This window comes from Mytilus californianus, unplaced genomic scaffold, assembly GCF_021869535.1.
Source record: "Mytilus californianus isolate M0D057914Y unplaced genomic scaffold, xbMytCali1.0.p SCAF_8, whole genome shotgun sequence".
Classification (NCBI taxonomy): Eukaryota; Metazoa; Mollusca; class Bivalvia; order Mytilida; family Mytilidae; genus Mytilus; species Mytilus californianus.
The window spans coordinates 69744323-69771332 of NW_026262734.1; the positions used below are offsets into that span (position 1 = coordinate 69744323).

The 27010-nt window shown below is 33.2% G+C and overlaps 1 protein-coding gene and 1 long non-coding RNA gene across 5 annotated transcripts in view; both read right to left on the reverse strand.

Annotated features, from left to right (window-relative positions):
* The window catches only part of LOC127712162 (mediator of RNA polymerase II transcription subunit 15-like), a 151505-nt gene that overhangs the window by 107276 nt on the left and 17219 nt on the right, over positions 1 to 27010 (reverse strand). For all 4 annotated transcript variants that reach the window (XM_052218452.1, XM_052218451.1, XM_052218450.1 and 1 more), the window contains exons 2-3: positions 26386 to 26473; positions 22827 to 22878 (exon numbers count right to left, since the gene is read on the reverse strand). In XM_052218452.1, the coding sequence (XP_052074412.1) occupies positions 22827 to 22878; positions 26386 to 26473 (140 nt within the window). The remainder of the gene's footprint in view (positions 1 to 22826; positions 22879 to 26385; positions 26474 to 27010) is intronic.
* LOC127712190 (uncharacterized) lies at positions 13701 to 16959 on the reverse strand. The gene is made up of 2 exons (XR_007986982.1): positions 16852 to 16959; positions 13701 to 15615 (listed from the first exon to the last, which is right to left on the reverse strand). It is a non-coding gene; the product is annotated as an uncharacterized LOC127712190 (long non-coding RNA).

The window sequence follows — 27010 nt, forward strand, 5'->3', positions numbered from 1 at the left end:
CAACCTGCCTTTTTATACTATTCCAAATGCAGGCCAACCAGTCTTTATTCTTACTCTAAAAGACTTGATGGAGAAACAGCAAATAACAATTTAAAACTATTTATTTGGTTTGAGTAAGCAAGGGTTGGAATCATCAATTTCACAAAAAATCTTTAGAGAAAAATTACTCTCGAGATAAAAGGCAAAACTTCCAAAAATTGGAAAATTTTGTCATTCAAGGGCAATAATTCTCATATAGAGTCAATTGAATATTCATAACAAATTTAATTAGGTCTTTATTGTCTTATAAACATACTATATACATGTGACAAATTAGTTGATAATGGCATTCTGATCGTTTTGAGCTTGTTTTTTCTCTCTGTATCTCTTATATATTTTAAAACATCAACCAATGAAATGCTCCACAGGGCACAGCTTGATAAGACTGCAGAGGCTGAACCCTGAATAGTTGGGTCAAGAATGGACACAACATTCTAGCTTGATATAGCTCTGAATTTAGATTGTGATTAAATATTTGACACCACATAAGTTTCTGACACAGAATGAATGTGGTATAGGAACTTAAAAATTTGACATTAACCTGTCATGGTCTAATATCCAAAATCTAAACACATGGCTTCAGCATATCAAAGAACCCCATATATTCAATTTTTGTTGAAATCAAACAAAGTTCAATCTAGGACCCCCATTTGGACCAACTTGAAAACTGGGTCCAGAATCAATAAAATGCTTCGCCGAGCGCAGCTGGATACGACCGCAGAGGTCCAACCCTGAACAGTTGGGGCAAAAATCGACACAATATTCAAGCTTGATACAGGTCTGAATTTGGATTGTAATTAAATATTTGACACATTGTAGGTTTCTGACACAGAATAAATGTAGTCAAAGAACTTGAAATTGGTTATATGATTTGAATTCATATTCAATTGAAGATTTCTTGCTGTTGTGCAATACACTGTGTTGTTGTGCAATACTAAGTAAATCTGTTTTCAGACTATATACAAAGAATTAGCAAAATAGATTGTGACCCCCAATGTTTCTTTGGAAAATTCACAATTTCTAAAATCTTGAGGGGAAAAAAAATTGACCCCACCCCCCAAAAAAAAAAAACAAAATTTTGGTAAAATGTGGTACAATTTAAGAGACATCTATACACTTGAACACAAGTTATTGTCTGAAAAATAGAAAACTGCTTATTTTAGACCCTTTTTGGCCCCTAATTCCTGAATGGTGTGGGGAATTACCCCCAAAATGAATCCCAACCTTCTACTTGTAGTATTGAACCTTGTGATACAATTTCAGAGCAATCAAAATACTTATACACAAGTTATTGTCCTGAAACTAGAAAATGCTTGTTTTGGGCCCCTTTTTGGCCCCTATTTCCTAGACAGTTGGGACCATCACCCCCAAAAACAATCCCAACTTTCCTTTTGTGGCATTGAACCTTTTGGTTAAATTTCATAGAGATCCATGCACTTAAACTAAAGTTATTGTCTGCAAACCAAATGTCTTCGGATGAGGACGACATGATAGCAATATACAACCACAGGTCGTATAAAAATCTAAATACACGTTTAATTCATCATATCAAAGAACCCCAAGAATTCTATTTTGTTAAAATCAAACTAAGTTTAATTTTGGATCCTTTGGACCTTAATGTGGACCAAGTTGAAAACCGGGCCCAAAATTAAAAGTCAAATTACACGGTTAAATTCAGCATATCAAGGAACCCAAATAATTCAATTTTTGATGAAATTAAAAAAAGTTTAATTTTGAACCCTTTGGACCTCAATGTGGACCATTTTAAAAACAGGGCCTAAAATCAAAAATCTAAATACATGGTCATTGATATGGTCATAATTATAAATCAACTGTTTACAAAACTTTGGATTTCCATAATACTAAGGATTATCTACCCAAGGATTAGATTACCTTAGCTGTATTTGGCAAAACTTTTAGGAATTTTGAGTCCTCAATACTCTTCAACTTCGTACTTTATTTGGGCTTTTTATCTTTTTTCATTCCAGCGTCACTGATAAGTCTTTTGTAGAATTCAAGACTTTGAACTGAAAACCATTGAAATTGGTCAAGAAATAAGCAAGTTATACAAAGTATTAGAAAAGTATTTTTTTGGCAAATTTTTCCTAAACGGTTAGGGCCATAACTGCCAAAATCAAACCATACCTTCCTTTTTATGGAACATTATGCTTCAATTTCATAGAGATCCATACACTTTTACTCAAATGATTGTCCGAAAACCAGAAAATCCTTGTTTTTAATTATAAACAATTCACAATTTCTAAAATCTTGAGGGGAAAAAAAATTGACCCCGCCCCCCAAAAAAACAAAACAAAATTTTGGTAAAATGTGGTACAATTTAAGAGACATCTATACACTTGAACACAAGTTATTGTCTGAAAAATAGAAAACTGCTTGTTTTAGACCCTTTTTGGCCCCTAATTCCTGAATGGTGTGGGGAATTACCCCCAAAATGAATCCCAACCTTCTACTTGTAGTATTGAACCTTGTGATACAATTTCAGAGCAATCAAAATACTTATACACAAGTTATTGTCCTGAAACTAGAAAATGCTTGTTTTGGGCCCCTTTTTGGCCCCTATTTCCTAGACAGTTGGGACCATCACCCCCAAAAACAATCCCAACTTTCCTTTTGTGGCATTGAACCTTTTGGTTAAATTTCATAGAGATCCATACACTTAAACTAAAGTTATTGTCTGCAAACCAAATGTCTTCGGATGAGGACGACATGATAGCAATATACAACCACAGGTCGTATAAAAATCTAAATACACGTTTAATTCATCATATCAAAGAACCCCAAGAATTCTATTTTGTTAAAATCAAACTAAGTTTAATTTTGGATCCTTTGGACCTTAATGTGGACCAAGTTGAAAACCGGGCCCAAAATTAAAAGTCAAATTACACGGTTAAATTCAGCATATCAAGGAACCCAAATAATTCAATTTTTGATGAAATTAAACAAAGTTTAATTTTGAACCCTTTGGACCTCAATGTGGACCATTTTAAAAACAGGGCCTAAAATCAAAAATCTAAATACATGGTCATTGATATGGTCATAATTATAAATCAACTGTTTACAAAACTTTGGATTTCCATAATACTAAGGATTATCTACCCAAGGATTAGATTACCTTAGCTGTATTTGGCAAAACTTTTAGGAATTTTGAGTCCTCAATACTCTTCAACTTCGTACTTTATTTGGGCTTTTTATCTTTTTTCATTCCAGCGTCACTGATAAGTCTTTTGTAGAATTCAAGACTTTGAACTGAAAACCATTGAAATTGGTCAAGAAATAAGCAAGTTATACAAAGTATTAGAAAAGTATTTTTTTGGCAAATTTTTCCTAAACGGTTAGGGCCATAACTGCCAAAATCAAACCATACCTTCCTTTTTATGGAACATTATGCTTCAATTTCATAGAGATCCATACACTTTTACTCAAATGATTGTCCGAAAACCAGAAAATCCTTGTTTTTAATTATAAACCCCTTTTTGTACCCTAATTTTTAAACTGTTTGCGCCTTAACCTCCAAAATCAAACCCAATCTTCCTTTTGAGGTATGGAACCTTTTGGTACAATTTCATAGAGATCTATACACTTATACACAAGTAATTATTTTGTCCAGAAACAAGAAAAATGCTTTTTTTTGTCCCCTTTTTGGCCCCAAAATTCCTAAACAGTTAGGACAATAACCACCAAAAATTTTGCAGTTGTATAAAAACATATTCAGGTAACAGTATACAAATACCACATAGATGAGAGGGTGAAAGAGCAGATTGTTACCCTGAGAAAATGTTGTCAACTGAGACAAAGCCAAGGTTGACAATGTTTTTTCGAGGGGGAACAATCTGCTCTATCACCCTCTCACTTAATTAATTGTGTTATTTAATTAATTATACTGAACATTCAGTCATTATTGTCTTTCAAATTTTAAAGTTTAAGAAGAGAAGATTTTTGAAAAGATTAAAAAAAGAAAAAAAGAAAAAAAGGCCAACCACAACGACAAAAGAAGACTAAAGATGATGGAAAAACTTTCAAAATTTTTACAAAATGTATATCTGTGATTAATAACTAAAGTGCTTCTAATAATACATGACACATTTATAGGATGGCTTCCATCACAATCTAAATAAATGATGATCACAATAATCAATTATTTACTTGTTATAAGGTGGTTATGTCCTAATGAAGCCATGAGACTTTCTTCATCATTTTCTGTGGTAATTAAGAAATAAATAATCTCATCATCAATCCTTCCCTAGTGGGAAACCATATTTGACAAAGCTGTGCTTGTAATAACTCATCAATTTTAGTAGCATTGCACATGTTTTTACTGAAAGACTATTAGAGAGAAAGATTTCTGCCATTATTAACATTGAGCTAGGACTGTAGCCGGAGCTAGGACTGTAGTCGTAGGAGACATAAAAGTAGAGTCCCTTATGTTTTGCTTATCTACATATAATCTTCAGAGTGTGGCAATCTAGGGCTTGCGGTCATAAAACTTCACTCAGTACTTGTACAAAATTTGTGCTTCAAACCAAGGATCTGGAAATTTTTCCATACAATTTGGGTCATTTGGAGATTCTTGAATCTATGAACAAATAAGGATTGACTTTACTTTTTAGGGATAACACGGGTCTCTGGGCTCAATCCTTATTTTTTCGTTGGGCTCAGGGCTCCATATTATGAGCTCTGAGCTCCTTTGATCAATGTTTTGGGAATCCAGGATTCACACTCCAATCGAAGGTAAAGTTTCAGGCTCCTAATGAACTGTAGAGCCCATGTTATTACCCATTTGCTTTTCTGTTGAGAAAGTCTTTAACAGTCTTTAAATTTTAGCACCTATTATATTATATTTAAAACAAGAGGCTGTTGGAGTGAGCGCAAACTCGATTTTCCTGCATGAAAATGATATTTGCAAATCTAGACCCCCAAACAGGATCAAGTAAAAAAAATAAATGACTTTTTGTAGGGTTCACAAATGGACAAGCCAAAATCAATCTAAGTATCATTTTTCCCTACATAAATTCATATTAGACTTTCATTCAGTCACAGGAAACAATATATCTAAATTTGAAAAGATTTCGTCAAAGCGTTTTCAAGTTATTGCACAGACAACGCTCGAAGTATCACTTTTCGCTACTTAAAGGTCAACAACTCAACAACGATATAAGATAAAATAGTGAAAATTGAACTGGACCTTCATTTAGTCACAGGAAACAACATATCTAAATTTGAAAAGATTTCGTCAAAGCGTTTTCAAGTTAATGAACGGACACTGTTTGGCAGCCGCCCACCCGCTCGGATGCCTGCCCGCCCACCGTACATCCCCCAAATCAATAACCCAATTTTTCCTTCAAAATTTTGAAATTAAAGTGCTCCATAACATGGACTGCAATGGATCTGCAAATTCCATATAGGTGCAATATCACCAAATCACGGTACGTCACATCTGGTATCATACTAAAAAGGGTAGAAAAGAAATATTCCCTTGAATTTGACAGCTGTAGGAAATTAACCCTGCATCTCATTGCAGAAAAAAAAAATTCTGAGACATAAACATGTATCATTTCTTTATTTGGTGTTTCTATAAAACATTTTTGAAAACTTGAGGTTACATGGTTACTAAAGCTTGTAAACAGGAAAAAATAGGGTGAAAATTTTATTGATTAATTTCCAGTGATGGTAATTATCTTATATTCAATTAAATGTTATGTGAAATTTTGTCTGTATTACTGGACAGGATAAAACTTTACTCATACCAAGTATTTCTTTTTTTGAAACAAAGATAAATTCTGCACATTTTTTTGAAAAGTGCCAATTTAACAGACTATTAGGGGAAAAACAATGGTTGTATTAACTTAAATGAGAAGCTGCACATGCACCTTTGAACTTGCATGTACTGGTACTCTCAATTTTTAAAACTTCATGATATTTCACTGAAATATTGCAAAAATGAAATATTCTGAGAGGATTGAGAGTCTTAAAAACACATTTGAGGAAAAATTGCCTTGAAATAGGGCTCTACCATGAATATCAATAGGCAGAGCAAATTATATTCAGTGTTTTGGGGAGCTTAATTTTCTGACTTTTTCTCCTTATTTCCTATATTTGGCTATACAAGAAAACTTTTTCCTAAGTACTTCTTTAAGAAATATACAGTAATAAGTAAATGAAATGATTTTTGAAGCAGTAACAACAAATTATTCACTAAAAGAGACCCATTATATGTCCCTCTCTGGAACAGGTGTAAACTTAAGTTTTACGTGAGGACTTATTGAAACATCCATGGAGTCAGTAGACTTTTATATGGATAGTTCATTCAGCTTAAATACTTCAATTATTCATTTATTATCACATTTCTTACATAAATGTGTGATAATTACCCCCAAATTTTGATTTATTAGTCTAAAAAGATCAATTTTTGGGGGAATGAGAGGTATAAATTGACCAAAAGGAACCCTATAATGAAGACAAAGAGATACATTAGTGGTGTTTTATCATCTCAAAGTCATCTTTTGTATCATATTCAACTGTTTTTTTTTAGGAGTGGCGTAGCTAGGCCATTTGTAAATGTACGCCCAAACCTTGGCAAGGTCTGGGGCCGCTACTTAAGACTCATCAGTGATGCTCGAATAAAATAAAAGTTAAAAAGGCCAAATTAAGTACGAAGCTGAAGAAAATTGAGGACCTGAAATTCCGAAAGGTTTTGCCAAATACAGCTAAGCTAATCTTTTCCTGGGGTTCAAGCAAGGAGGCTTAGCCCCAAGAAGCTAACATGTTATTGGGAAATAGATATCATTGCTGTCATTAAAAACTCATCAATAGCAACATTATTTCGAGACTTAATTTGTTTATTTTCATGTAGAATTCATTCATGGTGTTGATTTGGAATCTAATGGTCATTGGTTTTTAAAGCAAAAATGTCCAAACCATGCAGTTACTGTTAAATATGTTTAAAAAGAAATGTGGGATAAAACAATCAATCGATAAAAAAAAATCAAAACTTTAAAGATACATGTAATAAAAAGTCTTCATTTCAATGGTGTCGTTCTATTAATCATTTTGACTTCATCTTAAATTTTCCCCCTTTTTTATGCAAAAATTTTGTTATTGGACACATGAAATAATTAATTTTCATAAATGGTAAGGTGTAATATAAAAATGCAAACCACATATTGTATCTCAGCTTCCATATATATATATAATAAAGAAAACTTCAGTCAAAATAAGTAGAGTTATCAAACAATCAAATGTAAAGATTTGTACAATCTTGTGAATAAAAGTTACCAGAATTGTATAAATCACTGCTTTTGCAGTGTTTTGCTTGAACCAGAGAGCATGAATATTGACAGTCAATACTTAAGAAGTAAAATATATTTGAAGAGTACAAAGTCAGTATTAGTAGTGAGCACTGACATTTTCTTGTTTTTGGGTGAAATGTTTCTATAACTCCTTGTACATTCATTGGGATTTCTCTGTGAATATGCTTCAAGCCATATGTGGATGCTAACAGGATAGCCTCTCCTAGTGCATAGTAGTGATTCACTCTTTGACAGAAAATTAACAAATATATAATATGGTACTGTTTGAGTTAAACGAAATTTGGTCACTTTTATCTTCAATCACAAGTTATTGAAGAAAGAATCACAAGGTTCATGTGCTTTTAACAAATTCTCCAAAATTGCTGGGGTTTGTATAAGGATTACTGTGTGTTGAGCCATTCATCACTTTCTTAATGCTTGTTTACAATTTACATAAAGAACAAAAGGCTATCAATAACTTGTTCCATTTTGTCTCCATGAAATATCATTTACAATCTCATAACAAAACAAATTTGCCCCAGATTTTAAAGTAAAACAAATATGTCACAGATTTTAAAGTAAAACAAACCAAAATAATCATAATTTATTTTCAGTAGAAAGTGCATTGCCTGAAGATGAAGATTTTAATGATAATCAATACAATCCATCTACAGCTGTAGGATGTATCTATCAAATAACAAATCATTTTCTTTATTACTCCATGTAAAGCCAAACATCTGCTATTCAAACCTTTTTAATATAACTAGATTTATGGCAGCTTATTATTGAAAATTGCAGTAAAATCCAAATTTGGTCATTACTCTGACTTTTTTTAGATCCTCAGCACTTTCTGACCCCTTAACTGTATACCTAAGTTTCAAAGAATATGGTGTCAAAGAATCATAGCAAACTCAATGTACAAAAGTACTATATTTTATAGTGTGTCGTTTTATGTTGTAATGTTACACTACTGTTTCAGGTTAGGGAGAAGGTTGGCACCTGTTAAAATGTTTAAACCCGCTGCATTTATATGCACCTGTCCTAAGTCAGGAGCCTATTGTTCAGTGGTTGTTGTTTGTTGGTGTGGTTCATAATTGTTTCTCGTTTTTTATATAGATTAGACCGTTGGTTTTCCTGTTTGAATTGTTTTACACTAGTCATTGTGGGGCCCTTTATAGCTTGCTGTTCGGTGTGAGCCAAGGCTCAGTGTTGAAGGCCGTACTTTGACCTATAATTGTTTACTTTTTACACATTGTGACTTGGATGGAGAGTTGTCTCATTGGCACTCATACCACATCTTCTTATTTATATTAACCTGCTGATTTGAAATCATGCTGTCTTAGTACCCTCCTATACCCTATTATACTAGTATGTGGCTGTACTTTATAGAAATGTTTATACAGAAATGTCAGAAACAGTACAAGAAGCTATGACTATGTGCAAGTACAAGAAGCTATGATTATGTGCAAATACAAGAAGCTATGACTATGTGCAACGCCCAGAATAACTGTATAATATTTCATGTATGAAATACTGAAACTCTTCAAATAATGGTAAGAGCCTCCAGATAATTTAAACAAGATGGATGCTTCAGGCAACAATTGTTTTGACAGAGCATCAAATATGAAATAAATTCACCTGCTTACTGAACAGTATTATTCTATTAAAATATTCTAATAAAATATACATCTCTCAGCAAAATCTATTGCTGCTTTCTCTTGAGAGCACTGTGAACATCAAAAGGGAAGGATTTCAGTCTTAAATAAATGCTGACAGCTAATTTATACCCTACTTTCACTTTCAACAATCAATTTTTTCACATGTTTCACTTATTTCAATATCTTTGTAGGACCACTTAAATATTCTACTTAACAAAGAAAACCGTTGCAAGAATAATCAGGATGAAACACCACATATAATACTTGGGAACTGCTATATTCATAGACCACGAACAAGGGAGTTTATTGTGGTCTAAGGCCACAAGTGATATCCCTATTATAAGTATTTGTTAAACAGGAAGTTGATGATCAATGGATGTTAAAATGTATCCCAGGGTACAGCATGCTCACATGAAGCATGATACCAAAACTCAGGAGGCTCTGATTTGTAGTTCCTGAGAAAAATTAATGAAAATTCCATACCTGGCCTCATGTATAAAAATAAACAGATATTTCTATCTCTTTCTTCATTATTTCAATAAAAGAAATGGGTTGCTTTTTTTATTTTAAATGTTGACTGTTTTTTTTCTTACACAATCAATAATTCAACAACCAAAAGTAAGTTAAAAGATTATGAAAAACCTTCAGATGCAGGTTCTATGGCAAATATCCCTCCTGATAATCTTCCACAGAGGGAAATCTCCAACTTTGGAAGTTTGTTCGGTTGCTTGTATATCCTCCAGCAGCCGGTTGTACGAACGTGGCTTTATAGCCTAATGGGTCAGTAAGTCTTCATTAAGCCTTTATGATGCATTAGGCTAATGAAGACTTAATGACTCATTAGACAAATGACACGTTCGTACAACCGGCTGCAGGAATTTATCAATGAAGTCTGAATTTTCTTGATCAGTAACTTTGACCGTACTGGGTTGATATACAAGGTTTGATTGTCCTATCTTGGGTTGCGGTGTTGGGACTATCAGGGACTCGTTGATCTCTGATGTTGGGAAATTGGTTTTGTTAATCCCCGAGCACAATGCTACTTGCTCATCTACAACGATTTTTTTTTTTTGGAAGTCATACTTTTAACAAGGAATTATTTGAATTTGGAATAATTTTGATTTCTGGAAAATTGATAAGAAAAGTATGATGAAAACTAACCCAGCTAAATAGGGTTAGCCATGTGCGCATGGCTAATGTTAATTTTACTTCCACTGATATTTCAGTATGAATTAACTAACCCCCTTATCCATGCACTCATGGCTAACCCTATTTAGTTGGGTTAGTTTTCATCATACATTTCTTAACAATTTTCCAGAATTCAAAATTATTGCAAATTCAATTAATTCCTTGTTTTTTGGCATTTGTGCTTATGTCGTCAAGTGATATCAACATTTTACTTTTACCAGCTTCGTGAATCTGCCTTTTATGATTAAGGAGACTGTCTGATCTAAATTTAACGTTGCATATTTAGCAATCATATGTTTGTAGGCTGTGTAGATTCATATGCCTACTGAGGCTGCTCTTGTGCTTGTAACTAACCTGGCATGTATAACAAAGGTAATCACGTCCTGACATCTTGAACGTGAACTGATTGTGTAATGTCTTCAAGGACGTCATTGGTGATGTCATGATATTGTGATGTTAAACAAATGTTAGTGTTATGGGCAATGTGTTGAAAAAACGCAAAGGAGATTTTTGTTCTCTGAGTGCGTCAAATGCTATGTTGTATAAGCATTATCGTTTTCACGATATTGCTAGGCTTCATTTAGAGTTCCAAAATCAGTAGGTTGGAATATAGAGAATAGAGTGAGTTGTTTAGAGACTTCAAAATTTCAGTACACCACTCACCCTATTCTCCAGAGTTTTGTTTAGTTTCATGCATGCTTTATTTAAGAATGAAAAGGGAGTTCATGAATGTGTGTTATAAAAGGTAATATAAAAGGAAGATTTTATTATTAATTTAGAGAGAGGCAAAAGATACCAAAGGGACATTCAAATTCATAAGTCGAAAACAAACTGACAAAGCCATGGCAAATAACAAAAAGTGACAAAAAGACGAACAACAGTACACAAACCACAACATAGAAAACTAAGGACTGAGCAACACAAACCCCACCAAAACCAGGGGTGATCTCAGGTGCTCAGGAAGGGTAAACAGATCCTGCAACATGTACAATGTATTTGTTCCAGTCTGGAACTTCCAGATGAAATAAAGTTGAAAAAAAATTAGAAAAATAGTTCTTATTTTCAATGTGGTACATGTCAGTATTTAAAAGCAGTTTGTTCAAATTTTCATGCTTTTAAAATGTTTGTAGAAAATGAGACATCAACATGTAGTTGCATTGAATTGGTGACTTATAAGTTATGAAGTGATTTATTTTAAACCTTAAATGGTTTATAGGTGTCTGTTTTTGGGGGAAATAGTTCATACAAGAAGTCAATAATATTAAGAATCTCTATGCTGGAACTTTCATACAGCTTGAGGCAAAAAGTTAAGTGCAATAAACAAAGTCATGCTAAAATAATTGAAAAGTTAACAAATAAGGAAACATCACCTTTGATTATTAATTTTTTTTTAATGAAGGAAGAAATGTTGTTTTTACCTTCATGTAATTATATTATATGAATATGATGTTTATTGATTGATTAAAAAAGAATCTATTATATTCCTAATTGGTTATAGGTCCAATATTACTATTTTTCGCATTTCATTTAATCAATATTTTCCATTTACCTGCAGATATTGTAGCTTGAGAAAAAGTAGAGCATTTTTTTATCTATATCACTTTGCAGTAAAAAGATATTTATTTCTTTGCTGAAGGGGGTTACTAATATATGCATAGCAGACATTTATCCTACTAATTTTGATTAAAATTGTAGGAAGAATAGGAAGAAGACATTGATAGCAAAAAAGGGGGGAGGGGGAGAAGATACAGCAAATTTAGAAGTTGTCCACTACAGGCTATTTAGTGCATGAAATATTGTCTCTAAATACATTTCTCCACTAAATGTCAACCTTCGAATGGCATTTTGTGTCAATAGGTTGCTGTCTCTTGATGTATACCCAAGATAATCTTTCAATCTTTAAAAGTAACAATCTTCTAGGTTTATATTGGTCCCAAAGTAATTTTACAGACAAAACCAATTCTAATTACAATCACGACAATATATGATTTCACCACAAATATCTGTGGACTTGATAAGTGAAGTCTGGTGAAGGAAGCCAATGATAAATCGATATCAATATATTGGACAGCTTAATTGAATATAGAGTAACCATCTATGAGACAAATAATCTCTCAAGGTTACCATTGTATGTTTTGACATCAACACTTTCAGGTGAGGATATAAAATAATTCCTTTTGTATCCATTCACTAATGAGGCATTTTTTCCTGCATCCGTTACTCAGATTATTTTTGTATAAACAATATTTTATTTGAAATGAAATAAATAAAATAAATTGGATTTGGCAATAGGCTAAGCCTATGTAAGCCCTTTATACAATACAACACTTACATAAATATAATGACAAAATAACATTATTCACATTCAGATAAATTTCACAGTTAAATGACTGTATTCAGTTATTACTTTAGTACTTTGCATGAAAGAGAATCATTAATATTCATTCATATGCTTTGATACATCTAATGATGGTCATACATAAAAAGTCCTAATATGAGACTCAGAATATTTCAATGGAATCTATTCATTTCACTAGATAATTGTTGTATTGTTAATATTATAACTAGAGGCTCTCAAGAGCCTGTGTCGCTCACCTGTATTTACTGATGCTTTGGAAATCATGTAAAATAAGGTTAAAATCATAATTAATAGTAATAGATATTAGATATTATAATGATATCTAAGATAATAACAAAAAATGTGAATAGTGTCCACATGTGGACACAGATGATGCCCACGCTTGCATATCATATAGTTATAAAGGGACATAACTAAAGAACGGTAAAAGTGACGCTACCCAAATTTGAACTTGATCTGAGTTTTGTGGTAATAAGCATTGTGTGTAAGTCTCATAACATTTGGTTGAGGCAAACTTAAGAAGAGAACAGAAACTAATAAACTGCTTCGCTGAGCGCAGCTGGATACGCTCGCAGAGGTCCAACCCTGAACAGTTGGGGCAAAAATGGACACAATATTCAAGCTTGATACAGGTCTGAATTTGGATTGTATTAAATATTTGACATATTATAGGTTTCTGAATAAATGTAGTCAAAGAACTTGAAATTGGTTATATGAATATATATATAATTATATTCAATTAAAGATTTCTTGCTGTTAAATTGTGCAATACACTGTTCTGTTGCGCAATACTTAGTAAATCTGTTGTCAGACTATAAACAATTAAAGTTCAATTAATTCTCAATGTCATATTAGAAATTTATGAAAATGTAAAGGGAGCTTACATCAATAAATATAAATAATTCACCAAAGTTTCATGTGAATTGCTGACAGCATTTTTGAGTTATTGTCCGAAAACTGGAAAATCCCCCCTTTTTTAATGAATAAAACCCCATAACTCAGAAATGTAAAACGCAAAACTTATAAAATTCTAAATGGAGCTTACATCAATAGATATAAACAATTCACCAAAGTTTCATAAAAAACTGCTGAAAGCATTTTTGATTTTTTGTCCGAATACTGGAAAATCCCCCTTTTTTTATGAATAAATCCCTGTAACTCGGAAACGTAAAATCTAAAATATATAAAAATCGAAAAGGAGCTCATGTCAATAGATATAAACAATTCACCAGAATTTCTTTCAAGTTGGTGAAAGCATTCTTGAGTTATTGTCCGAAAACTGGAAAATCCCCCTTTTTTTAATGAATAAAACCCCATAACTCGGAAACATAAAATCTAAAATTTATAAAAAATGAAAGGGAGCTCACGTCAATAGATATAAACAATTCACCAAAGTTTTATGCAAATTGGTTAAAGCGTTTTTGAGTTAATGTCCGACATGTTGACGACGGACGGACAGACGGACGGACAGACGGACAGACGGACAACGGTATACCATAATACGTCCCGTAAACGGGCGTATAAAAATTCAGCAATTTTTCTATTTGTAAACACGCATAACTCTAGAACAGTTGTGTATAAGTTTTATAACATTTGGTTGAGACAAACTAAAGTTAGAGAACGGAAACGAAAATTTTTTTATGTTTATAAAGGGACATAACTCAAGAATGGTAAAAGTGTTGCTACCAAATTTCGTACTTAATCTGTATTATGTAGTAATAAGCATTGTGTATAAGTTTCATAACATTTGGTTGAGGCGGCAAACTTAAGTTACAGAATGGAAACTAAAAATTTTGCAATCTTTCGAATTATAAAGGGGCATAACTCAATAATGATTAAAGTGACACTACCTAAATTCAACTTGATCTGTGTTTTATCAGTGGAAGTCAAAATTAAACATTGCATTGTATAAAGCATTGATTGTTGTTGATTCAACTATAATCATGGACAAAGGAAGATATCTCCAATTTTAAAAATTACTAGATATTTAGAAGAAAATAAAAATTTTCCAATTTTTCCATTTCTAAAGGGCATAACTCTAGAATGGTTAAAGTGACGCCACCAAAATTCAAACTTGATCTGTGTTTTGTGGTAATAAGCATCTTGTATAAGTTTCATAACATTTGGTTGAGGCTAACTAAAATTAGAGAACGGAAATGAAAAATTCAGCAAGTTTTCCATTTGTAAAGGGGCATAACTCTAGAACGGTAAAAGTGACGCTACCAAATTTCAATCTTGATCTGTGTTTTGTGGTAATAAGCATTGTGTATAAGTTTCATAACATTTGGTTGAGGCAAACTAAAGTTAGAGAATGGAAACCAATTTTGGGACGTACGTACGTACATACAGAAGGACAAGGGTAAAACTTAATGCCCCCTCCGCTACGGCGGGGGCATAAAAACTGCAAAATTTCTGTAAAATTACTAACTCAGGGACAGCAACCCAACAATGGGTAGTCGGATTCGTCTGAAAATTTCAAGGCAGATAAATCTAAATCTGATGAACATTTTTGCCACCTGTCAGATTTGCTCTAAATGATTTAGTTTCAGAGATATAAACCAAAAACTGCATTTTACCCCTATGTTCTATTTTTAACCAAGTCGGCCATGATGGTTGGAAGGCTGGGTCATCAGATAATTTTTTTAAACTAGATACCTAAATTTGTCTCAGTAGAAAGTTTCAGAGAACAAGATTTTGAAGAAGATTACAAAAATTTACGAAAAAATTGTTAAAATTGACTATAAAGGGCAATAACTCCTAAAGGGGTAGACTGACAATTCTGGTCATGACGACTTATTTGTAGATCTTACTTTGCTGAACATTATTGATGTTTACAGTTTATCTCTATCTATAATAATATTCAAGATAATAACCAATAAAATACTCCGCTGTGCGCAGCTTGATACGACCGCAGAGGTCAAACCCTGAACAGTTGGGGCAAGAATGGACACAATATTCAAGCTTGATACAGCACTGACTTTGGATTGTGATTAAATATTTGACACAGCATAGGTTTCTGACACAGAATGAATGTGGTCTAAGAACTTAAAAATTTTTAATTTACCTATTTAAACCATATCATTATTATTTGCTTTTATATATAAATCAGAAATAACCAATTTAAAATGGAAAATTTTAAAGAAAATAAAAGGAAAAAAAAATCCCCCCCTCCCCCAAATTTTTTGAACCCCCTTATGATTCATCATCCCCAAACTCAATCCCAGCCTTCCCTTTGTGGTATGGTACCTTGCAGTACAATTTCATAGAGATCCATACACCTGAACACAAGCTATTGTCTGGAAACTAGAAAAATGCTTGTTTTTTGGACCCATATTCCTAAACATTTAGGACAATTACCCCCAAACTCAAATCCAGCTTTCCCTTTGTGATATGGAACCTTGTACAATGTAGTACAATTTCATAAAGATCCATTCACTTACACACAAGTTATTGTCTGGAAACTAGAAAAATGCTTATTTTTGGCCCCTTTTTGGCCCCTTATTCTTAAACATTTTGGGCAATTACCCCCAAACTCAATTCCAGCTTTCCCTTTGTGATATGGAACCTTGTAGTACAATTTCAGAAAGATCCATAGACTTACACACAAGTTATTGTCATGAAACTAGAAAATGCTTGTTTTTTGCCCCTTTTTTGGCCCTTAATTCCTAAAATTTTGAGGCAATTACCCCCAAAATCAATCCAAACATTCCCTAAGTGATATGGAACCTTGCAGTACAATTTCAGAGAGATCCATACAATTGAACACAAGTTATTGTCTGGAAACCAGAAAAATGCTTATTTTTGGCCCCTTTTTGGCCTCTAATTCCTAAACGTTTAGGGCAATTACATCCAAACTCAATTCCAGCTTTCCCTTTGCAATATGGAACCTTGTAGTACAATTTAAAAAAGATCCATAGACTTACACACAAATTATTGTCATGAAACTAGAAAAATGCTTGTTTTTTGCCCCTTTTTTAGCCCCTAATTCCTAAAATTTTGCAGCAATTACCCCCAAAATCAATCCAAGCATTCCCTTTGAGAGATGGAACCTTGTGGTACAATGTCAGAGAGATCTATACACTAATACACAAGTTATGTCTGGAAGTTACAATAAAATGCTCCGCTGGGGCGCAGCTTGATACGACCGCAGAGGTCGAACCCTGAACAGTTGGGGCAAGTATGGACACAACATTCAAGCTTGAAACAGCACTGAATTTGGATTGTAATTAAATATTTGACACAGCATAGGTTTCTCACACAGAAATAAAGTGGTCTAAGAACTTAAAAATTCTTAATTTACCTATTCAAACCATATCATTATTATTTGCTTTTATATATAAATCAGAAATAACCAATTTAAAATGGAAAATTTTATAGAAAAAAAAGGAAAAAAAAATACCCCCCCCAATTTTTTGAACCCCCTTATGATTCATCACCCCCAAACTCAATCCCAGCTTCCCTTTGTGGTATGGTACCTTGCAGTACATTTTCAGAGAGATCCATACACTTGAACACAAGTTATTGTCTGGAAACTAGAAAAATGCTTGTTTTTTTGGCCCCTTTTTGGCCCCAAATTCCTAAACGTTTAGGGCAAATACCCCCAAACTCAAACCCAGCTGTCCCTTTGTGATATGGAACCTTGCAGTACAATTTCATAAAGATCCATACACTTACACACAAGTTATTGTCCTGAAACTAGAAAAATGCTTGTTTTTTTGCCCTTTTATGGCCCCTAATTACTAAAATTTTGAGGGAATTACCCCCAAAATCAATCCCAGCCTTCCCTTTGTGGAATGGTACCTTGCAGTACAATTTCAGAGAGATCCATACATTTGAACACAAGTTATTGTCTGGAAACTAGAAAAATGCTTATTTTTTGCCCCTTTTTCCTAAATGTTTTGGGCAATTACCCCCAAACTCAATACCAGCTTTCCCTTTGTGATATGGAACCTTGTAGTACAATTTCATAAAGATCCATACACTTACACACAAGTTATTGTCATGAAACTAGAAAAATGCTTGTTTTTTGCCCCTTTTTGGCCTCTAATTCCTAAAATTTGGAGGCAATTACCCCCAAACTCAATCCAAGCATTCCCTTTGTGATATGGAACCTTGTGATACAATGTCAGAGAGATCCATACACTTACACACAAGTTATTGTCTGGAAACTAGAAAAATGCTTGTTTTTTGCCCCTTTTTGGCCCCTAATTCCTAAAATTTGGAGGCAATTACCCCCAAAATCAATCCCAGCATTCCCTTTGTGATATGGAACCTTGTGGTACAATGTCAGAGAGATCCATACACTTACACACAAGTTATGTCTGGAAGTTACAAAAATGCTTATTTTTGGCCCCTTTTTGACCCCTAATTCCTTAACTGTGGGTACCATAACCCCTAAAATCAATCTCCACCTTCCTTTTGTGGTATTGAACCTTATGGTAAAATTTCATTGAGATCCATTCACTTAAACTAAAGTTAGAGTGCGAAAACTAATGTGTCTTCGGACGACGACAACGATGACGACAACAACGACGACGACGACAACGCCATACCAATATACGACCACAAAAATTTTTTGGCGGTCGTATAAAAATGCATATTTTTGGCCCCTTTTTGGCCCCTAATTTCTTAACTGTTGGTACCATAACCCCCAAAATCAATCCCTACCTTCCTTTTGTGGTATTGAACCTTATGGTAAAATTTCATAGAGATCCATTCATTTAAACTAAAGTTAGAGTGCAAAAACCAATGTGTCTAAGGACGACGACGACGACGATGCCGGACAAGGACGACGCCAACGTCATACCAATATACGACCACAAAATTTGTTTGCGGTCGTATAAAAACTGCAAAATTTCCTTAAAATTACCAATTCAGGGGCAGCAACCCAACAACAGGTAGTCAGATTTGTCTGAAAATTTCAGGGCAGATAGATCTTGACCTGATAATCAGTTTTACCCTATGTCAGATTTACTCTAAATGCTTTGGTTTCAGAGATATAAGCCAAAATCTACATTTTACCCCTATGTTCTATTTTTAGCCATGGCGGCCATCTCGGTTGGTTGGCGGGGTCATCAGACACATTTTTTAAACTAGATACCCTAATGATGATTGTGGCCAAGTTTGGTTAAATTTGGCCCAATGGTTTCAGAGGAGAAGATTTTTTTAAAAAGCTAAAGACGACGGACAACGAATGACGGACGCCAAGTGTTGAGAAAAGCTCACTTGACCCTTCAGGCCAGGTGAGCTAAAAAGAAAGGTACATGTGAATTATATATATTCAATACATCAGACACTTTTAAATTTTTCATGTTGAATAAAGACAGTAAGACGACAACATTATCTTAAGTTAAGGTTCTTGATTTATGAACAGTTTACAAATGTCATCTTCATAACTTGACATGATAGACACACAAGTAAATACTTATTTCAGCTATTGTTCTTATGTGGTGAAGAAAAACATGCATGCACTCAGATATGTACACATGTATGGAACATATATATGCTTACAGTCAGATAAGTACACATATGTACTGTAGATATATAGATATAGGAAGATGTAGTATCAGTGCCAATGAGACAACTCTCCATCCAAGTAACAATTTATAAAAGTAAACCATTATAGGTCAAGGTACGGCCTTCAACACGGAGCACTGGCTCACACCGAACAGCAAGCTATAAAGGGCCCCAAAAATTACTAGTGTAAAACCATTAAAGCGGGAAAACCAACGGTCTAATCTATATAAAAACGAGAACTAGAAACAGGTATGAACTACATAAACAGACGACAAATACTGTACATCAGATTCCTGACTTAGGACAGGTGCAAACATTTGCAGCGGGATTAAACGTTTTAATGGTACCAAACCTTCTCCCTATATGTACACATGTACCGAATATTCTTACACTCAGATATGTACACATATATGTACTGTACATGCATACACTCAGATAAGTACACAAGTACTGAACATGCTTACACTCAGATATAAAATTAAAATTGAGAATGGAAATGGGGAATGTGTCAAAGAAACAACAACTGACCATAGATCAGACAACAGCCGGAGGCCACCAATGGGTCTTCAATGCAGCGAGAAACTCCCCCACCCAGAGGCGTCCTTCAGCTGGCCCCTAAACAAATATGTATACTAGTTCAGTGATAATGGATGCCATACTAAACTCCAAATTATACACAAGAAACTAAAATTAAAAATGATATGTAAACATATATACTGTACATGTATACACTCAGATATGAACACATGCGTACTGTACATTAAAATGTTTATACCCGCTGCATTTGTTTGCACCTGTCCTAAATCAGGAATCTGATGTTCAGTAGTTGTCGTTTGTTGTTGTGGTTCATAAGTGTTTCTCGTTTCTCGTTTTTTATATAGATTAGACCGTTGGTTTTCCCGTTTGAATGGTTTTACACAAGTAATTTTTGGGGCCCTTTATAGCTTACTGTTCGGTGTGAGCCAAGGCTCCGTGTTGAAGACCATACTTTGACCTATAATGGTTTACTTTTTTAAATTTTGACTTTGATGGAGAGTTGTCTCATTGGCACTCATACCACATCTTCTTATATCTATGTACATGCATATTCAGATATGTACACATATGTATTGTACATGCATACACTAAGATATGTATACATATGTACTGTACATGCATACTCTCAGATATGTACACATATGCACTGAATATGCATTCAATGTGACATAAAATGAGACAACTCTCCACTAAAAACCAAATGATGTAGACTTAAGCAACTATAGGTCATTGTACGACCTTCAACAATGTCTTTAAAGCATACATTGAGAAAATAAACATGATTTTTAATGTTCACACACAAACTGGGTATGTACACACAAACACTGTATGCAATATGAATATATAATTGATGTAACATAATTTTGTTAATGACACAACACTTTTTACTGCCAAGATTTTTGTTTGAAGAGTCAATTTATCAAAAAGTGTTAATTTCAATTATTCAATACATTTGTTAGTCTTGTATCATTTTTAATTTTAGTTTCTTGTGTATAATTTGGAGTTTAATTTTTAATTTTAATTTTTAATTTTAGTGTGCATGTACAGTACACATATGTACTGTACATGCACACTCAGATATGTACACATATATACTGTACATGTATACAATCAGATATGTAAACATATATACTGTACATGTATACACTCAGATATGAACACATGCGTACTGTACATTAAAACGTTTATACCCACTGCATTTGTTTGCACCTGTCCTAAGTCAGGAATCTGATGTTCAGTAGTTGTCGTTTGTTGTTGTGGTTCATAAGTGTTTCTCGTTTCTCGTTTTTTATATAGATTAGACCGTTGGTTTTCTTGTTTGAATGGTTTTACACAAGTAATTTTTGGGGCCCTTTATAGCTTGCTGTTCGGTGTGAGCCAAGGCTCCGTGTTGAAGACCGTACTTTGACCTATAATGGTTTACTTTTTAAAATTTTGACTTGGATGGAGAGTTGTCTCATTGGCACTCATACCACATCTTCTTATATCTATGTACATGCATATTCAGATATGTACACATATGTATTGTACATGCATACACTAAGATATGTATACATATGTACTGTACATGCATACTCTCAGATACGTACACATATGCACTGAATATGCATTCAATGTGACATAAAATGAGACAACTCTCCACTAAAAACCAAATGATGTAGAATTAAGCAACTATAGGTCACTGTACGACCTTCAACAATGTCTTTAAAGCATACATTGAGACAATAAACATGATTTATAATGTTCACACACAAACTGGGTATGTACACACAAGCACTGTATGAAATATGAATATATAATTGATGTAACATAATTTTGTTAATGACACAACACTTTTTACTGCCAAGATTTTTGTTTGAAGGGTCAATTTATCAAAAAGTGTTAATTTCAATTATTCAATACATTAAAATGCAAAACTGCTTCTTAAATGTTGTTTTCGCATACAAATCCAATATAAATACAATTGTTTTTTGAAAATATTTTCATTTGTAAAAGCCTTGAATACTTACTACATTTACCAGTATTGGGATTGATGATAATTAACGTCTCCGAGGAGATGTTATTAAGAGTTGAACAATGGACAGTCTGCAGGCTGAATGCTTCTTACTATCTGATTGGAAGATATTGCTGACTCTATCCAGGAACATATATACCATAAGATAACATGTCCTGCATACACTAGTACCACCTATCATTGAAGTTCTATGCTGACATGACAACAAAGTACCTTGAACCAAAACTTTATCCTGATACAAGACAACAGACAAACTAATGGACAGACACACAGACAGGAAAACATAACCCCCCTCTACTGAGTGTAGGCATGGCATAAAAATCCACTTAAAAACTAAATTGTTAATTAGTTTTTCTTTTATATAATAAATGGTCAACTTCTCAAAACATTGGAAGAACTTAGAGCACCTTCACTTAATACACTTACAAAGAAGCTTTACTTGTCATTGTCATTAAAATGTAAATATATCAACTGAATGTCAGATAATTGGTTGTTTCATGTTTATGTACAATAAATGTCACATGATATAAGTATGTTAAGATTCTACTTCCTGCTGTTCTAAACTGTGGTTGACTCACTCATTGTTTTATAATGGTTTTGCTGACCACATCTGTTGTGGTTCTACCTTTGCAACTTTTTGAGGTACATCTATACACCTTGTCTCAGTTTATGTGAACACTTTACAACTTTATACCTCTTAGTGATGCTCAGTTTTGTATAATAAATAAGTATGAACTCTCCTCGTGGAACTCTCACTCACTTATCTAGGGTATACTTTACAAAATTTCATAACGAGGTTCATATATTAAGGATACAATTTATATTAAAACTTTTTATTTCTAATTTAGACAAAATTGGCACTAAAGCAGTATTTGTTTTTTGGCCCAAATAAAATACTGCAATTTTAAAAACTTGGTCCAAATGCAATGTGCCCAATTCTCCTGGTCTAAAATATCATACAGAAAATATAACATGATTTCATATCAAATAAATGATAACATTAATCCTTGTCAGTTCATGTGACTAGAGAAAATCTAGCAGATTTGTAAATTTCTTTTAATCGTCTAAACCTGTTTATCAGGTTAAAATTTACATCTTTGTAAAGTGAATATCCACCAATCAAATACTATAATTTGCTCTCAGTATAGTAATGCTATGGAGTTTCTTTATTACTTTGCTATGCAGTGGGTAGTATAATTTTTACTTACTGATTTCTTTAACATGAAGTATTAGTCTAGCCACAAGAGCTAAATATTCTTCCTGAAATGGGAAAAATTATTAAATTAAATAATTGGGATTTAGTTTTTCTCAAAATTCTATTAACCTGTGTCTTGTTATCTGAAGTTCAAAACTTTTACAAAACCAGTCTATTGTTCTGACCACCATTTCCGTTCATAAATATATTTATATAAATATGTGCAAAAAACACATGTTTCTACAATCACCTTCATCTAAGAACAGAATAGACAAAACCATCAAGTCAACTTTGAAGGAGTTTTAGTATAATCAAATGATTTATTAGCTTAAAATTTACAGAAAAATTCCATATTCTAATCATGCAATTACCAGAGTACTACACAAATATTTCACAAAATATGCCAGTCCTGCTTAAAAGTTATTATGGGAAGGCGATACATTAATCATATCTATTCAAAGAAAGATAACTCCTATTTAACATGAATAGGCAGCAAATAGTTCACTTGTCACTAATTATTTGATGCATTGACATGTCTTGATAAGAGAGTTATGGAATAGACCATTTTCATATTACTGACTTTTGACTCCGACTTTTATATTTTTTCGACAGGTTACTTACTCTGTGGTAGGACATCCTGGTACCATGTCAAGTAAGAGCAACGTAAAGAAGTAAAATCAAACTTTCAAACGGTACAATTTTTGGGGAAAATTAACTGCTTCATATTTTCTTTACACAACAAAATCATTGGAAAACAGTAAACTTCCCTTCAAATTACACCGATTATATGTTTAATTTTACTTATTTTGGTTGCTATTACTTGACCAATACCAGGACGTCTTACCACAGAAAAGGTAACCTGTCAAAAAATTATATAATCCGGAGTCAAAAGTCGGTAATATGAAAATAGTCTATTATTGTTTATGCTATGCAGTAGAATAGGAATAACTCTTCTGCATTGAGGAGATGCCAGATTCAATTTGGTTAACATCCCAAATATCAATTTTACTTTGCTACATTTTACAAGTAAGGTTTTTATACTTGTGTAAGTACCCTTGGTTTTTTAGATATAAAGAATGATCCCTTTAACTTTTATAATGACTGTTAATTAAACAACATATACATCAAACATTTAGTTAAGTTTCTACACATTTTTATACATATTGTGTGTCTAATTCTTATGTGATGTTCTTTCACTTTGTAAACAAACCTATGATAGAATATGGGATGCAGGTGATTGACATCATAATTAAAACAAGCATTCTGTGAGTATTGCATGTCAATAAATAGTCCCCTACCGGTTACAAATTCATTGTAATGGAACGAAATTCTAACTTGATCTATAACTTGTCATGGTGTAAACTACATAAAAATATCAAGTCAAAATCTTCAAGCATGACGAAAAAAACTGTTGAAAACTGATCATTTAAGTGAATTTTCTATGTCCAAAGACCATAACTCTGCACAAAATAACAGACTGGAACAAAATTCCAACTTGATCTGTAACTTGTCATGATAAAACTATATACTAATTATCAAATCAATATCTTCAAGAATGACAAACAAACCTACCACTAAATTCTTCAGACAATTTACCAAAGAAAAGGAAAAGAATCCAAAATGTCATTTTGTCTTTTAAAAGTCTTTTAAAAAATGAGTGATTTCCCTTTGAACAGAAATCTACTAATTAATAAGTATTTCATCAAAAATTTAATTCTAGGGAAAGGGCTTTAACTGAACAAAGAGAAAAGCTAAAATCGTGAAAATTGAACTTTACCTGTAACTTGTTATGATAAATCAATAAAACAAATATCAAATCAATATCTTCAAGCACGAAGAAAAAAAGTCTGGAAAACTGATTTGCCGGACTGACAGATTGACAGACAGACAGACAGACGGACGGAGTGCAAACCTAAAGTCCCCTTCGACTTCGTCGGTAGGGGACTAATTAAAATGTCAGTTGTATTTTGATGAAGGCCTGAGATAATTAAATGTTGTCACAGAGATGTGTCTCGCCATTATGTAATTTTGATAGTTAGATTCAAAGGTTAAAATTAAAAGAGTGATACTTTAACATGCAAAATATGCACAATATTCAGACAATGAACCATGACTGAAGGTACAGGGTCAAACCATTTCCATGGTTACAAGATATGCCAATGCTTAAACAGCTGCATACAAATATGATTGACTTATCATAAATGGTTCCCCTTAAACTGATCCAATCACAAACTGTAACATGTAAACTATACAAAAGTTTTAAAGTCAATAGTCAATATGCCTGAGGGACAGGGCTAAATCCATGGAAACAATATGTGCCAATGCTTATACAACTACATACCAAATATCATTGATTTATGATAAGTGGTTCCTCTTAAACTGACCTTATCACAAACTTTAATAACATGTAAACTATGCAAAAGTTTTAAAATCAATAGACCATGACTGAGGGGGCAGCACCAAATAATCTCCATAGAAATGTGAATTGCCAATGCTCATACAACTGCATAACAAATTTCATTGATTTATCATTAGTGGTTCCCAACTTACCTAATCACAAACTTTAATAAATGGAGAATGTGTGCATGGGACACAGATGATGCCCCTGCTTGCATATAACGTCCTAACTCGAGAACTGTAAAAGTGACACCTCCCAAATTTGAACCTGATCTGTGTTTTTTGGTAATAAGCATTATGTATAAGTTTCATAACATTTGGTTGAGGCAAACTAAAGTTAGAGAACAGAAATAAATTTCGGGATGTACGTATGGACGGAGGGAAGTACATACAAGGGTAACACTTAATGCCCCCTCCGGTGACGACCATAAAAATTTGTTAACATCAATGCCTGAAAAGCATATCTAAGTCTCACCTTTTTTATGTCAAGGGGAGACAAAAAGGGACGCTTTCTGTTTGTGTTGCTCGCTGGGAAATTAAATAAAATCATTTTTAAAGTAAGAAAATTAATATCTTTCCTTTTTTATTTAATGTGAAAAGGTTGGTTTTCTATAAATTTTAGCTTCATCAATTCAAAAAGGTTGCCCTAAGCTTATATGAGCCTAATTTGACCCAGCACATGGAGTATATATCTCCCAGTTGATACTATATTCCAGAGCTTGCATTTCCTATCAAGATTTCCTTGATAGAGGGTTTCTGCTCACAAGGAAGCTATTAAACCAAGAGTTTCAAGTAGTGAAGTTGAAATCCCTTCAAAAATTTTACAAACACTATCACCAGCTGGTTGAGGTTTTTTTTTTTTGCCACGGCTTTGTCAGTTTGTTTTCACCTTATGAGTTTGAATGTCCCTTAGGTATCTTTTGCCTCTCTTTTTTGAACGTGTCTTATAAGTCAGATTCAAAGTACAAAGTTATAATTTTTCCTAATAGAATAGATATAATTCTATCATGCCATGCTCTATGCTCATTCTAAAACGGGTAGGCATTATATAATATATAATTATGTATAATATTTTACACCTAACGCAGGGTATAAAGATACTGAAAAATGTAAATTGAGCATAGAGCATCAAATAAAAGACTTATTTCTTCAACTTTACACTTGACCACACTTACCCTAGATTTTGCCTTCATGAAGACATGGTTTTCCATTTCTAGACTGGATTTAGTCATTGGTGTGGCTGATTGTCTCACAGCCTCATCTCTGTAAGAAAAATAAATGTCCCTACATTAGCAAATATTGATACGTCTATTTCCAATTACTCTGAAGACTGCTGACTTGTGAGCTAGCACCTACAAAAAGCTAACCCAGTGTGTTTGTCTAATGCAACATAATGTTATCACATCACATTAACATTTCAGTGTCCTGAATATGTATACAAAATATTTTGTTACTTTGTTTACTTTTAGTATATAGCCTGAATAATTTTTACCTTGAATTGTCTTCCAATTTATCCACTACATTGAATTGTATCTGTTGAAGAGACCGAAAACTTTTATTACATGGTTATTAACTTTTATTTAGTCTATGCAATGTGATGGTGACATATATAACAAGTAATAGCTTTTCCAAAAAGCTAGCCGTCTCTTAGCTGATGAAAGTGGAAAGTGTTCTCACTGTCGTAGATTAATTCATTCAGAATGCCTTGTACATGTTGTATATAAATTGTAGTGGATTACAAAAATTATAAAAGGCTAAAACAATTTTTTAGATTTACCAATGTTTTTGGGGGGAATATAT